Genomic DNA, 15,141 nt, shown 5'->3' on the forward strand with positions numbered 1-15,141 from the left:
AGAGAAGTTGCTCCTGGGCTTTGGGATCTGTTATTAGTAGATCTGGTAGAGAAGGGCTGTATTTTGGAGAGAGCTTCTACTCAAAAGTTTGATTCATGGAGAAATTCCCATCTAGAAAAATATAAATAACAATGTCCAGAAGGTTTGAAAGTATAGTATTTCCAAGTGGTTAGGGTAGAGGCCTAGTGTTTCAGAGATCTGGACAGCCTGATGCAAATCACTTCACCTGTTTATGCTTCCTTTTGAAGGGCTTGAAAATAGGAATAGTGAGTCTTCCCAACCTGCAAGGAGTCTTGACGCCTCTGGATGAAAGAGGCTGTGGATGTAAAAGCTAGGCTATGTTATTACTAATGTTTTTCAACTCTGTTCATTTAGTAGTCTGATGAAATGTTTTCTCCATTGTTGGCAATTATTTTTGTTACTAAAATCCCCTTTGCAATTGTAAGTGGATATTTTTTCTGACTTTTTCAGTGTGGGATTTTTTTCCTTTTGATTCATTGTTTACCACCATCTTACATTTGGTACTGCACTTTATTCTAGGTATTTTAATTTTAGTAATGGCAGAAGCAATTGCTGGAGCAATTCAGATTATTAGTTGAAAGCCTTTGAATCTTTCACCTCACTGGCATTCCCTCCTGAGGTCAGTGATACCTAGATAGGTATGCTAGCAGGAGCAAAATCTAAATTAGAAGTGTTTTGTAATAATTTAAATCCTGTCCTCTGTGTCCAGCCTAAATAACTGGGGAAAGTCTTGGGAGCTGGCTTAGAGGATGAGAAGGAAGGAAGGTGTCATGCTGCTCTGTCTTAGGGATAGTGTAGTTGGACAGCTGGCATTCCCCCTGCCTTGGGGATCAGTAGGCCAAGAATCCCAGTAAACACAAATTCTGTCCTTGTGTTTTTCCTAGGAAGCAGATCCCCAGCATTCCTCTTGGGGCAAAGTGGCTTCTTGTGGGGGAGAAAATACCAACTTTGTGTTCCTCACCTTCGCTTCTGCTCACCTGTCATAGCTTTTAGTCATTTCTCACTTCTTTTGTTGAGGTCCTAGGGCAGGATCCCAGGATCACTACATGTTACATGTATTTTTCCCCTTTCAATGGAAGTATTATGTGTTAGATTATTAGAACAAACAAGATCTTCCTTTTTTTGTTCTTGTTTGTCTTGCTAGTTCTTCTGTGGCCTTTGGCAGTACTCAGCACTTGTGTTTATGTATATCAACGACATATTTAAAGGCACAGTACTTTCAGTGTTTGATTTCTTGCTCCCTTTGGTAGACTTCTGCGATCGTAATTCTTTTTTCACCAAGGAAGAGAAGAGAAAATTGTGAAAAAGGGACTGCTTTTTCAAAAGTTTGCACACAGCCTTAGTATGGAATCAAAAAAGCAAAGAAAAGCTTGGTCTTTTGGAGACTTCGACTGGCAAAGTGAAAGCTTGTTTTCTCCTAGCATTTGTTTTGGGGGAGAAAGGAAGAAAATAGTTAAATTTTATAGATAGTGAAATTAGGAGTCTGCAAGGTCAGACTGCTCTACAGAAACAGGCTGGCTTCTGGTGATTTTATTACAGTGGTATTGATATGTAACTCAAGTTCCATATTCAAAACCAGTCTTGCTTACTGAGCTTTCATCTTCTTTTCACACAAAGGTTTACAACGTGAAGCTTCAACCAGAAGCAATCACTCATGTCTGAGAAACAGAAAAGTGCATATTACTGTAGGCAAAGAACTGCTTAGGAATTTAAAAAAGGGAGATTGGAGTTAGCCATGGGTGAGAATTTGTTTTTCTGTTGCATTTCCATTGCACTGCTAGTTGAAGTTGAAGGGTACTTAATGTGGCTATAACATAATATCAAACAATTTATCTACAATTTCATATGCAAATTAGCTGTCATAAATGTAATAGAAATGCACTGGTTAACTACTCTTTACTCATAGAGTCCTCCAAAATACCAAATTGCAGACCTATGACAGGAAAGCCAGATAAGAAATAATGATTTCAATCTTCTTCCTTCTTACATTTAACTACACTGAGAGGTTCCATTTCTCTGTTCTCTGAAGTGGCATGGAGTCTTTGTCAGGTGTTAAGACTCCTACTTTAGCAAGAAGGTAATTCAGAATTAACAACACTGAACTCTACAGCTTTTCCAAGAAGCAGTAGGTACACAGTGCTGCTGAGTTGATAGCAAGAGTTTTTGTGAGTGATTTTATGTAAAAAGATGTTGTGGAGATGTTCCTGTAAACTGTTGTGCAATTGGTTTCTGTTAGTCTCATGAAGTGCCGCTTGCATGTAGAATGATGTGACTGAGGTGGATGTTTTTAATCTTTGGCTTGTATGTGCTCTGGGGAAATATATTTAATAATCTTTCCTCTGTAAGCAGTAAGAAGGGTAATGGTTCTTGGGCATGTGGAAGAAAAAGGATGGTAGAATTTTTTAGGTATGAAATTTTGAATGTTGGAGTGGTGAAGAGTGGAAATGGGAGCCGGGTGGATTGGTCTGAGCTGGTTTTATGGTAGTTAGGGTGTTATTTAGAAATGATCTTCCAGGCTGTGAATTTCACAGTTGGTTATTTTGTTGTTGTTAGGTTTTTTCATAGTTATATATAGCAATAATACTGTTTTTATCAAAACACTGAAAATTGCACTGCTTAAATATACTTAGATGATCTTTCAGAGCCCTCAGACCCCATGGCAGAAGGGAAATATGTAACACACAAGAGCTGTTTTTGAGAATCTTGATTGTTAGTAATGCGGCATGAGTGCTTAATTTCTGGAAAATATTTAGTAGTTCAGCAAACCAAGAAAGTAGCAAATCTTTGTGGACATAATAAATGGAGAAGGCAACAAATGAAAAGCATAGTGGTTTTTGCAGCATGTAAAATAATGCTTATTCCTTTTGCATCTTCCAATTTAATGTGAGATAATCTGTATTTTTGTTAGTGAAACTTTAGTTTTGTCCTGGGGTAATCTGGGGGGGGTGGGATGTTTCTTTACTGCTCTCAACTATCATATCAGCTAGATGGGATCCCCACATACAGTGGACTAGGCATTGTAACTGCCTTGCATCTTTTCCTCTGCCATCTTGGGAGCCAGAATTTGTTGGGCTTTTCTCATTGTCTGCACAGGGAGGTCACAAAGGGGAATGCTTTTTAGTGTCCTTTTGAGCCCATGCTAGGGCAGTGCTGCAGCTGAGCGCCGTGGATATTTTATTGAAGTGATGTTTTTGATTATGGTTGGTTGTGCTAATGGGTGCTCTGGCCGTATCTTAAGACACTCACACATTTGGAATGGTGCAGGACATCGGTCATTTGAACTGCCTGACATTACTTGGCTGCAGTTTTGTTTGTATTTGTTTGGCTAGACACTGCTTTTCTTCTGAAGTTTTGTGAGAATTATGCCATCAACCACAGCAGGATTGTTACTCATTCCTGCTGATGTCTGTTCTCTGAGTGGGGTTTATGATACGTGACTGAATCTCTAGTGCTCATTTCAAAAGGAATGAGCAGGGTGACTGCTGTCAGGAAACTTGTGGTGTTTTGGATACAAGTTATGGTGTTGCCCATAGGGTTTGCTGTGTGAGGAGAACTTGGGAGTCTGTATTCTATTTTCAGCAGAGTTTTAAAAATTGAACCTGTTGATAGTGTCATGTTTGTGCATTTGAGGAGACTAAACAGGGACATTCTACCAGTGTTATCCGGATGCAGAAGGGTTAATATCATTAAAATACAGAGTTAGAAGACAACTCTGCAAATCAGTCTTAGCTATATTATGCCAAACTATTTGAAGCACAGTCATGTAAAAATGAATTTCAAAGGTTATTTACAATAAAGATAGCAATTTTAATGGTGGAGGATAGTTACTGCTTTGAACTTTCAAAACAGCACACAAAAATATACAGTTACATAATAGGTATGGTTTTGGGAAGGATGTATTTGGAGTATCTGTGGGTGGCATGATTGTGTTATTAAATCTGTTATGGTAGGACCCTTTTGTGCTAAGCACTGTATAAATGCCTAACAGAAAACTCAGTCACGGTATTATTCACTACCATAATAAATTTAAGTTCATCCTAATGCTGCAGTGAAGACTGAGGCATGTTGAAAGAAAATTTTCCCGGTTTGTGTCACAACTTTCTGGCTTATTTCTATGTCCAGTTTATGAACGGTGCACTGTAACTGTGCAGTGTAACTGATATTTAGCAGGAAGATTTTTACTTTCTTTTGCCTGGATTAAAGGAGTGTTTAATAATTTGCTTCTGAAACAGAAAATTAACTTTTTTTTTTTTTTTTTTTCATCCAGCTGTAAAGCTGTGGTGTATACCTGTAGCATCTGCATTTGCACTGGTAATCAAAGCTAAGTTCCTCAATTAGAACTCCTGGTCACAGCAGTGCACTGCTTTGCGGTGGTGGGACATGTGAAGAGTGGAGGAAGTTCTGGTATGAAAATTGAGGTTTGACATTTGAGGAAAGACTGTTTCAGCATCACTACAATGTTGCTGTTAAGAAGAGAAAACATGGATTGAGGCACTGAGTTTTGGAGTTTGCTTGGGCTTTTCCAACAGGGGGTATATTGTGAAAAATAATTTCCTAACTTAAAAAATACCTTCATTTTTGAAATCCAGATAGAGCTGTATCAGAGAAAACTGCAAATTGAGCACAAGTCTGAAAGATAGGAACTCTTAATTTTGATGCTGTCTTCAAGACAGATTCAATTGGTGAACTCTTGACAGATGAGCTGTGGTCAAGTGCTCTCTGGAGATGGTGCTGTCTGAGTGGCAAATTCCCAGAACATTGTGAAAAACTTTGTGGTGTGTGTTTCAGAAGTTGAACTGCAATACATTTGTAAATATCCTGATAGGTGTTTTGTGTTGAAATGATGCTTGGGAATCTTCTTTGACTCCCCTATGCATTCCTTGGGAACACAGTTTTGTGTTTGACTGGCATTTTGAAAATGAGGTGACAGATGTTTAGTCACACGTACGCAGATGTAGCTGTACAACATACAGCAGACATTTCTCAAAAAACTACTTTTGGTAATGGCTTGTGGCTCAGCAGAGAAGAATATTGATAGTTGCCTGACTGTGGAAGTCCTCGAAATTAACAGTGCTCACTTCTTTTGGGCCAGAATTATTACTAAGCATTAAACTGTGAAATGCACAGAGGCACTCGGGAACGGGGCCATATTCTGTTACTCAGAGAGGTTCTGCCACAAGTAGTTTATAGTTTTAAAAGTTGGGGTTTTGATGTTTAAAACAGCTTTTAGGGTATGAATACCGTATTCTGCAAAGTGTGTTTGAGTTTGAGACTTGTAGGTTGGTGCTGCTCCACCAAGAACTGGCTGGTCATGCAGTGCTGATTTTTCCCTTTGTTTTTCTCTGGCAAATTTCATTATGAGAAGCAAAGATTAAATTACTTTTCTAATGCATTTTTTTTAAGTAAGTAATTGGTGATGTTGTTATGGGGATAAAATGGTAACCATGGGACAATATTTCAATTAAAATGCCCTCATCTTGGGTAAGTGTGAGAAACTCTACTGTCAAAAAACTAAAAACATGTAGGTATATGGAATATAAACTGCTGCTGCTAACTGGTTATTATGAAAGATTGTTTATGTGAAGATTTTCTATGAAGGAGCCAAAAGAACTTTAGGTGGGGCAGAAACACCACCTATTATTATGTTACCTGATGCTTACTATGACATACTCCTTATTTCAGTTGGTTATTGCTTGCCAAATTTTAATTATTTAGGTTGAAATTTCCCATAGAAGGTGTCTATCCCAGGCTGACTTTTTGGGTGGTGTGGAGGGAGTGGAGGGTTCTGCCAAGACAATTCAGTATTATCTAAAAATTGGACAAAAGTACATTTTTTAGTTCACAATAAAATAGGAAAAAAAAATCTCATGTCCTGTAGTGCTCTTTTGTAAAAAGTTGAGGTGTGGCATAGTATGATGTTTTTGCCAAGGATATACTTGATATCAACCCTGTGAAAATCTCCTCAGTCTTGGTCAAATTAGCATTTAGTAGAAATCTAGAAGATCGTCCCTGAGCTAGATGAGATTTCTGTACAGTTTGAAGGCTGAGCCTTCTGCATTTCTCCTTGCTATAATTTTTGACAAAAACAAGGGCACAGAGAATTCCTTTTCTGTACTCCTACTACCCAGTTCTCTTTCTTACCAACTCTACCTTCATGCAGCATGGAGGAAACAATGACTGGATTTAAACAGAAGGTGTAAAATGCTGATTTTTCTCAGAATATGTAGAATAAATGTGGCTGAACAAGGAGATTGAGGTTGAAAAATACTAGTGTTAGAATGAAATAGAAAGGAGGCTCTACAGTGAGAGTACATTCAAATTTATTTCATAATGCAAATACAGTTTGTTGGAATACAGTGTCACTATTTGCATAAATTAACGTTTAAGAAATGGAGTAGGGAATAGCAGAAAGGAAAAAAAATGGAAATCACACTTAAGGCCTATCTTTGCTACACTTCATTTTCTGTATTTCTGATGAATGCTCCCATGTTGTGATGTAGAGAAATCCTGAATACTCCTAAGTCACTCCTCAGACACTGGGTGTTCTCCTTTGATCATATAAAGGGCTGTATAGTGCAGGGTAGAGCATAGTGGGGGAAGAAAATAACTTTTAGTTGTCTTAAGCTGAATATAAGAAGTCCATAGAAATTTTGGCTTTAATGTGTTTTGAAGTCATAATTCTTTGTAAAATGGGAATAATGTCAGAAAGATATTTTCTTAATACTTGTGAAGTGCTCAGTCACAGTATTTGTAAGCATTGCTGAAAAGTTCATCAAAACATTACAATACAGTCTTGAGAACCAGATTTGGGTAGTGTGCAGTAATAAGGCTTGTAAATGTAGCTACTATCATTGCTATCTTTGCTGGATGTAAAGAGCACAGAGGATCCAGATGCAGAAGGCATTCACTCTCAGTCTCAATTGCTGCTGTGTTTTTGTTACTATTGTTCTGTGAATGGTAAACTACCCACGGGCACTTGTTCCTTTTTCAGTAATTGTGGATGTGTTTATTTCATACAGGAAGTTTGCAGGATCAGACTGGAGGCTCCATTTATGTAGCCAGAGATCACTTGTCCTCCTAATGTATGGTGCTCTCTTTCCTTTTTTAATGTGGAGGGATAATCTAAGTATTTAATGGTAGGGGACATCATGAACCTCTTAATTCCTTTTTTGTCCCTTCCTGAAATCAAGCATATCGTGTTCCTTAGAGGCTGTGTAGCAGAAGTTCTTGCTGCTGTTATACTACATAATAAAACCTTGAAATAAGCTTTCTTTATTCTATATGCTCCGTTTCAGATTTAACATAATTTTTTGAATTTAAAGTAGGGTCATTTTGCCTGGAGTTGTACAACATTAACCAGAGCAACTTGGTTATTTCGGAAAACTGATTAGATTGTCCTCTCTTAAGGGTGGAGACTTTTATATTTGTTCTGTAAGGTGTGCAGTACGTTTCTGAGCAATGTATAGAAATAATATTACTGATTTCAGCCATAACTGCAATAAATGAGTGCATGAGACCTCTGCTATTATATTTTTCTTAAAATGAAAACCAGCAATAGCAGCTTTCATATTATTCTTTTCTGCACCCTGCGCATGAAAGCTGTGCCATCCTTTTTCTCTCTTTCTCTTAAGTCTTTCACATGGGTACAGTGCACTGTCATTATCTACTCCATTTTTATTAAATGATTTTCCGAGTGTGGGATTATTTATGATGTGTATGTCATGACACTAGGGAAGTGCATTTTTTCTGTCTGTGTCTGTAAATGGCTCTTGTATTTTGTGCAGCTCTATTTTATTCCTTCTTGAAGGGCTGAATAAAAATGTTTTTTTGTCTGAAGGCATACATAAATTTACTTTATCATTGTAGGTAAGGAAAATAAATAGATATTTATTTTTATTTTACTAATCTAAAGGTAGTTCAGTGGTATTTTGGAATACTACAAAAACAATTGCATAACATCATCTAGAGGTGCAAGCCTGCCTTAACTAGAAGACACAGGGATTGTGCCTGTTAACAACTTCCTGACTTCCCAGATAATACTTTTCTGTATTGTGGAAACAGCAAATTTTGAGGCCTTCGCATGTGAATGCTTACATCTCAGTTTTACCAGTAACAACTATCAAAAAGCAATGCAATGTATACTGCCAGTGTCTGTAGTCTAAGAAGTTGAAACTTGGCTTTAGGGAAATCCAGAAACTATTGGATGGATCCTTCAGCAGTTAAGCTAATTAATGCAGTTTAGAGCTGTTACAATTATGGGCAAGAAAGATAAATAAGATTTTTCTTTTACTGATGAGTTGTATTTTAGCACAGTGCTATTTCTCTCTGGCTAAATGGCAGCACATGGCAGTAAATGATGGGATAACTGGCCTCTTGGTATCAATAAGGGGCTGAATTATCACTTCTCCTCTCCCTGGGTGGACTTAAAAATCCAGGTCTCTGTCATCTGTCTTGTTACAGGTTTTTCATAAACCACGTGGCATCTTCAGGTCTTCTGTGAAATTTAGTTCAAATTGACTTGAAGTTCAGGTTACTGGTGAAGGACAGAGCAACTGCCCTAAGAAATAAATCTATAGTAGATCTCTTCTTGTCTCTTAAATGGAATTACTGGAAAGTTAGGATAGACCAGCTGTCTTTTCTTGATGTATTTCCTGAATTTATTACATGTTTAAAACTTCTGCCTGGTTTGGTGGCCAGGCTTTGCAGTTTGTGAGAAGAGCTAGAAAATCCCCAAGGGTTAGGAGAGACATCATGATCACCACACACATTTCCTTGGAGAAGGGGCAGGATGAGTTGAATTCCTGCCCTGGTTTTGCGGAGCCTGTGCCAGCTTGACCGCAATAAGCACCGCAGTGGCAAACCCTTCTCTCCTTTCCTCAATACAGTGGGCTCTTAACTGGAGGACGCTGCTGAATAGGTTTGGCAAGGAGTATTTGGGTGCTTGTTTCTCACAGCAGAGCCGTTTGAAGGGTTATGGATTGTAATGGGAGGCAGCTGGAGAGGCTCTTCCCCGGCATGTTCCCCATGGCAATGGGTCTCATTCATTTGCTTCAGTTGGCGAATCCCAGGATGTGGCTCTTGAAGCAAATTCAATTGACAGTAAATTCCTACCAGTCTCACTGTAGGACTGCAAGTTGAACATCATTGCTTTAGCATAAATCTTTACAAGAGATGTTAATGTCTGGTTAAAATATGCAAATATTTACTGACTTGTCTACTGTTTGTCAGCTTGGCATGCGAGACCTTGGATCTGATCCTTCTGTCTTGGCAGACATTGGGAATTTTGCCAATAACATTAATAGGAACAGCATTGTGCCCTCTAATCTGTTTGTTTATGAAGTACAGCGAGAGTTATCTGGCTAGATGCTTTACAGTGAATTGAAAAAGCATCTGTTTGAAATTTTTTAGGAACTGTCTCATGCTTTAACTTATCATTATCTTAATATATGGACCCTTTGGTTCCATAAAACACATCAGGAAGCTGTGGAGCATGAAAGTGCACAGTCATGAGTTAAACTGCTGTGAAATACTAAAATTTTAGTTCACGATGTTCTCTCCTCCTACATTGATTTTTAGATTGAAGTTGGACTCATCAGACTGTGGAGTAATTCTTCAAAAGCCTCCTGTGCACCAAGCAGGCGTAGTGTTTACTTGAAAATAAATGACTGTGTAGATCATGTTGTTTATTGCTCTTCCTCCTCAAGCTGTCCCTTTTGCCTTTCCCAGCCCCCTCTGCAGTTCTGGAGGGGAAATGTGCGGTTTTATTTGGAGATTAGATTTTAGTTACTCTTTCATGTTTGTTTACAAAATCCCCTTGGAAAGCAGGCAAAATGCTCATTAAAATACTGAGCCTGAAAATCATTAGTTGTAGGGAAAAAAATTAAATCTCTCACAATTCATTGAAAAAACCACCAAGGTTTAAGTTTACACCAGTTGGAACTAACCAGATCTTTTAAATGAGATTTTGTGGAAGCTAAACTGAGCACAACTTGGCCTTCAAAGAAATGAAGGTTGGTAAGTTCTCTTCTATTTAAAGGCAGGAGTTTTTTTGAGGTACAAAGTATAATGTCAGGGTTAGATTCCTGGCTTAGCCAGTGAGGAAGAGTTGTGTAAACTTCTGTCTGTGCTTTAGCCAATGTGATGCTTACTGTCATAGCAGGTGGAATTCACAGGCACTGTGTTTAAATACTTTACTTAAATGCATAAATCAGGAACCTTTCTGTAGGGAGGGGGGTAACTTTAGATAGTGGGAATATGCCTGTTTATTGTTTCTTCAAAATTCTGAAGAGGTATTAAACTTTCCTATTAGAATACATTGTTACTTAAATTTAGAACTCTTCTGGCATGCAGTTCTCCAGGCCATTTTGAGAAAATAAATAATCCTGACATTTGTTCTGTTACATGTTTAGTATTTTAATCTCAAGTCTTACAGACAAAAAAAGGGAAGTGCATAAGTAATTTGCTCAGTTTTGCAAAAAGAGTTAGGAATATAGCACAGACCTTGTGACACTTTAGCTTTCCATTCTTATCTGTAATAATTACTGCTCTTGGATTTAATATAGAAATTCCGGTTTTACATTTGAAATTTTGGAAAATAAACATTTCTAGAACTCACATTTCCTTTGACAAGTGCCTCCATTCCTTGAATGTTTAAATATTAATAGTTCTGAAATAATTTTAAACATGTGTAGGTCAGGTACTACAATAGACCAGATTTTAAGAAAGCATGATTCTAGTTCATATTCAAGAAGTCTAGTCTCAATTGCTAATTTATGCACAGCTCAGGGAACCAAATCTAGGAGCACAAGTTTTTGAAAATGTCAGCAGGAAGAGTTGAGTGCCTTCAAAAAATGGTTAGAGCACCTGGATTGAGGTCTGAAGTTGATGGTGCAAATACCCAGGAAATGTACATGTTTGTGCATGCATGTATGGTTATAAATGAAATTAAAGTGAAGTCTGAGAGCCTGAGTGTATTATTTTCCATATGTTGCCCACAGACTGGTTTTCTCTGTTTGGATTTTTATCTATCTCTCTGTCCCATGCACTGTGACATCGGAGGTTTTTAAATTACACTCTGAAATACTGATATTGTGACTCAGTTTAGCCCAGTTGTGCAAACAGCCTGGTCCTGGCTTCTCTTAGCTCCACTTAACTTAATCCACAGGTTATTGCTTAGGGTCAGTTATGTCCTCTGAAGTGTTCACCGAGTATTCAAATTGACCAAAGAAATTGTGTGGCCTTTGCAGTACAGTTTGCCACTGCTGGGTCTCTAAAACTCAGCTTCTCAGACAGGCTAGTTCAGTATTTATCAAACCAGCCACCATAAGACAACTGATACGTAACAATGTTTTTCTTTTGCATGGTGCCATGTTGGAGAAGGGCTGGATAATGTATCTTTCAAATGATGCTGGCCAGGTCAGTTAGGATGAGATCTGTGTATAAATGCTTCTTTGGGAATAAACACGCAGCTCTGCTGAGGCTTGCAGTCAAAGGAATTTTGGTTATATGTCAGCCAGGAAGTGAGGAAATCAAAAGTACAGCAGAGTTCACGAAATCCTCTTTTTTCAGTCCCTTAAGAGGAAAACAGAATGTACATGAGGAAAACATCAATTAACTATTGTATTACTGGTGAAGCAAATCCTAGATTTGTAAAATTCACTGTGGCCCAAAATGTTAGTGAAATGGAAATCAATGTAATTTTTAGTTGTATGTAGAAAAGATCCTTGAATAAAGAGCTTATGAATACATAAGAACATATTTTCAATTACAGAAATGTTGTGTTCAGACGAGTGTCTTTAATGTTAATAGAATACTCCATGAATTAATATACAAATGTGTATGAAAATGCAAAATCTACTTGCCCTTCCCTATTCTGATTGAAAATAGGGACTTATTTTTGGCAGATGAAGAACTGGCTGGATCAATGGGGTAATATTTTGCAAGGTTATTATTAAAGAAGAGTCATATGTCACAGATTTTTATCAGGATAACTGCAAATGTATTCATACTTGTGTTCCTTCATTTTTGGGAAGATATGTTGTTGTAATAAGAAGTTTTTATATAAATGTCCTGAAAGGGAAAGTGGTTTAAGTGAAAATTGTATTGAAAAATCAATATTCCTTTATGTTTCTATATTGATACTGAAAATCAAATTTTAAGAATGGAGGGGAACACGCAGAACTCTGTCCTGTAATATATGAAAAATCTTGTTTACATTTCTACTGTATATTGGCTTAGGCGTATTGGCTTAGGCACGTGTTAATGAGAAAACTGGGATAGTGAATTACTTTTCATAAAAGAATTTATTTGACCTTCAGATGAGCTTCTTGAAGTTACTTTACCTTAGTTTAGTTAAAAACTTAAAAATACCAAGTGTAAAGGAAATTTTTAGCCATGAATTTTTAAAGAGGGGCAAATATAGTTATTCAAGACAATCAAAATAGTTGATATGTAATCACAAATGTTGATAATATGCTGCCTGTTAAAAATGAAAATGAGAACTCAACATTTTTTTCCTCTTTCAGTTATCATAACACGTTGTGAAGTCAGCTTTGAAGTACAGTGTCTGTAGGGATGTGTATCATATATTTAAATATTATGTCAATGAAGGGAGAATGTAGACAGGGATTATAGAGCTTTGCTTTTCTACTGGAGGGTTAGATTGTGGATAACCATTTGTCTCAGTTTATTGGCAGATAATGTTGTCTGTCTTTTATACAGATTTTTATCACAAGTGGTGCAATTTTTTTCCACCCTAAAATATTTACTTGAAATTTTTTAAGGAGTTGTACACACAGTTGCGGGTGTGGCAGGGATATCTAGGCCTTCTTAGGCATGTGTGGAACTAAACCAAGAGAAGGAAGAGACAAGTGGTTTCCGGTTGACCTCCAGTTCTTTCTCAGTCATTCTTGTCCATCCACATTGTGCTTCACCCAGGCTCCTTCCCCTGAGAATAAGTAAGAAGTGCTGTGAAGAGGAAGATGTCTTGGAGTAAATAGCAAGACGAGCTGTCTTACTTCCAGAGCAAAGACCGTGTTGCCAGTGAACACCCAAAAGCCTCTATGTAGTGAAGTGCTCCAGTCCATGCTGACTTTAAACTTTGAAACCACTACTTACATTCTTAAAATCAGTCACAGGTTTAAATACCTTCTTGAATTAGAATTAAAACCAAGAGCTGGAAGTAATGGAGAAAGACTGGGAAGAGGTTAGTTAGTGAGAAAGGTCGGGATAGGAAATACAAATGGCATAAATTGAAGGGGATGTGATACAGCACCTTGAGGTGGGAATGGAAGTTGGTTGGCAAGTCGTCACTGCCATTATACAGCTAACCAACATTTTATCATCCCCTCTGCCCCCACTCTAGGATTTTTGTCCCCGAGTCATGGCAGACAGAAGACCAGAGAAGTCATGTGAACAAGCATGTGAATCCCTTAAGCAGCAGGATTATGAAGTGGCAGTGAAGCATTGCACAGAGGCTCTCCTTTTCCTCAGCCAGTACCCCCCAGCTCACCTCCCGGAGGCATGCCAGGCAGAAATCGACCGCATCAAAATCGAGACTCTTCTGTATAGAATTGCTTCCTTTTTACAACTTGTGAGTGTGACTCTTTAATAGTATCTAGTGAACTGGAAACAACAATCAAGTATCTTGTACCGTCAAGATTGAAATAAAATTCAGAGTTTTCCTGTTTTTGCCATGTTGGTTTGCTACAGAATCCCTCTTGCTGAAGTACATATGAGGCTTCTGTCTTGTAGTTTTCCCTGATCTTTTTATTTTTCAGGATTGGGACCTCTAAGTAGTTTGGGTCTGAAGCACAATTCTCTAAAAGAAGGAAAAAAAATATTTAAAAAGAAAGTTGAAAAATATATGCCTGTAATGCAAAATATCTGGTTTTAGGGTATTACCTTTGGGCAGTTATGCTGAATTACATACCAAATTTCTCTAGATATAAAGAACATGAAATTAAGGTTGGAAATTTAAGCATTCAAAAAACAAAGTTGAGAAATGTCAGAATTGAGGTAGCTGGGTCATAGGTTATTTAGCTCCATTTCCATAGGGCTAACATATGTCTTTTAGTACTGGGTCACATACTGGTTTTTGGTTGCTAGGCTAGAGCACATCTGGTGAAAGATATAACTTTTAGGCTTTGGTAAGATTTTAGTGGGAATGGGAAAACAGGGCTTTGTAAAGGTTTGTAAATGCAAAGCAAGAGGCATAATCTTGAATTGTAGGTGATCCCATTGTCAAGTTGGTGTCCTTCCCTTAAAGTATGAGTGACCTACACTTGCTTAAAGGAAAGGACATTAGAGTCCTTGAGAATAAACCTGCAACCTGCTTAATAAACCTGCATTTTCCCTTACCTTTCTGTTTTGGAAATGTTCTCACAGATTTCCAGGGGCTTAGTTCACCCCAAATATTGGCTACGAACAGTTTCATCCCAAGTGGAAAAATTTGGCCGAGTTGGAAGACCTTGCTTGGCAGCTTTCAGATAAACCTTGCCTATCTGATTAGGGAGCATTTTAAAGCATTCTTTAAATAGATAGCTGAATTGACTGTTCAGTGTGCCAAACAAGAATTGGGAAACTTCTTACATTAAGATGTGACCTATCTTATGGCTCCTCAGGGGAAGAGATGCAGAAGTAACTAGGTTTTTCCTTTTTTTGATGGAAGTTGTGTTACTACAGGCTTCACTCCTCAAAATTATTTACATAGGCCAATATGCAGGTATGTGTTCAGCAGTATTTAATACATTTCTGACCCATATGCCTTTGAAATTCCCATGAGGGACCTGTCTGGGTGGTCATCATAATGAAAATGATTGCAGGGGTTTTGAAAAATACTTGTAAACAATACCTTCCTACTAAAGACTTGAATTGTGTAGATACTTGATGGCTTATAAGTTAAAAAAAAGAAGAAAAAAGCTCCTAAATTTTTGTCCTTGTTTTACAAAATAAAGTAATTCTTAAAATCACCACTGATAAGACAGAGTAAAATAAAATATTTACGTACAAATTTTAACAGCACCATATTAGTGCAAGTGTAAAAAAAATAGTGGCCAGAAAAGAAAGATATTTTTTTATTTTTTCCTAGATGTTGTGAGCCACCTACAAACACATACATAA

At 37.6% G+C, this 15,141-nt stretch overlaps 1 protein-coding gene across 3 annotated transcripts in view; it reads left to right on the forward strand.

The window, feature by feature from the left end:
- Positions 1–15,141, forward strand: part of HELZ (helicase with zinc finger) — an 84,390-nt gene that overhangs the window by 2,371 nt on the left and 66,878 nt on the right. For 2 of the 3 annotated variants that reach the window (XM_051635255.1, XM_051635256.1), the window contains exon 2: positions 13,385–13,612. The exons of the other annotated variant lie outside the window; for it this stretch is intronic. In XM_051635255.1, coding sequence (XP_051491215.1) covers positions 13,403–13,612 — 210 coding nt within the window. In that variant the 5' untranslated portion in view covers positions 13,385–13,402. The remainder of the gene's footprint in view (positions 1–13,384; positions 13,613–15,141) is intronic. 3 annotated transcript variants of the gene reach the window in all.

The sequence above is a fragment of the Apus apus genome, chromosome 17 (genome assembly GCF_020740795.1).
Source record: "Apus apus isolate bApuApu2 chromosome 17, bApuApu2.pri.cur, whole genome shotgun sequence".
Classification (NCBI taxonomy): Eukaryota; Metazoa; Chordata; class Aves; order Apodiformes; family Apodidae; genus Apus; species Apus apus.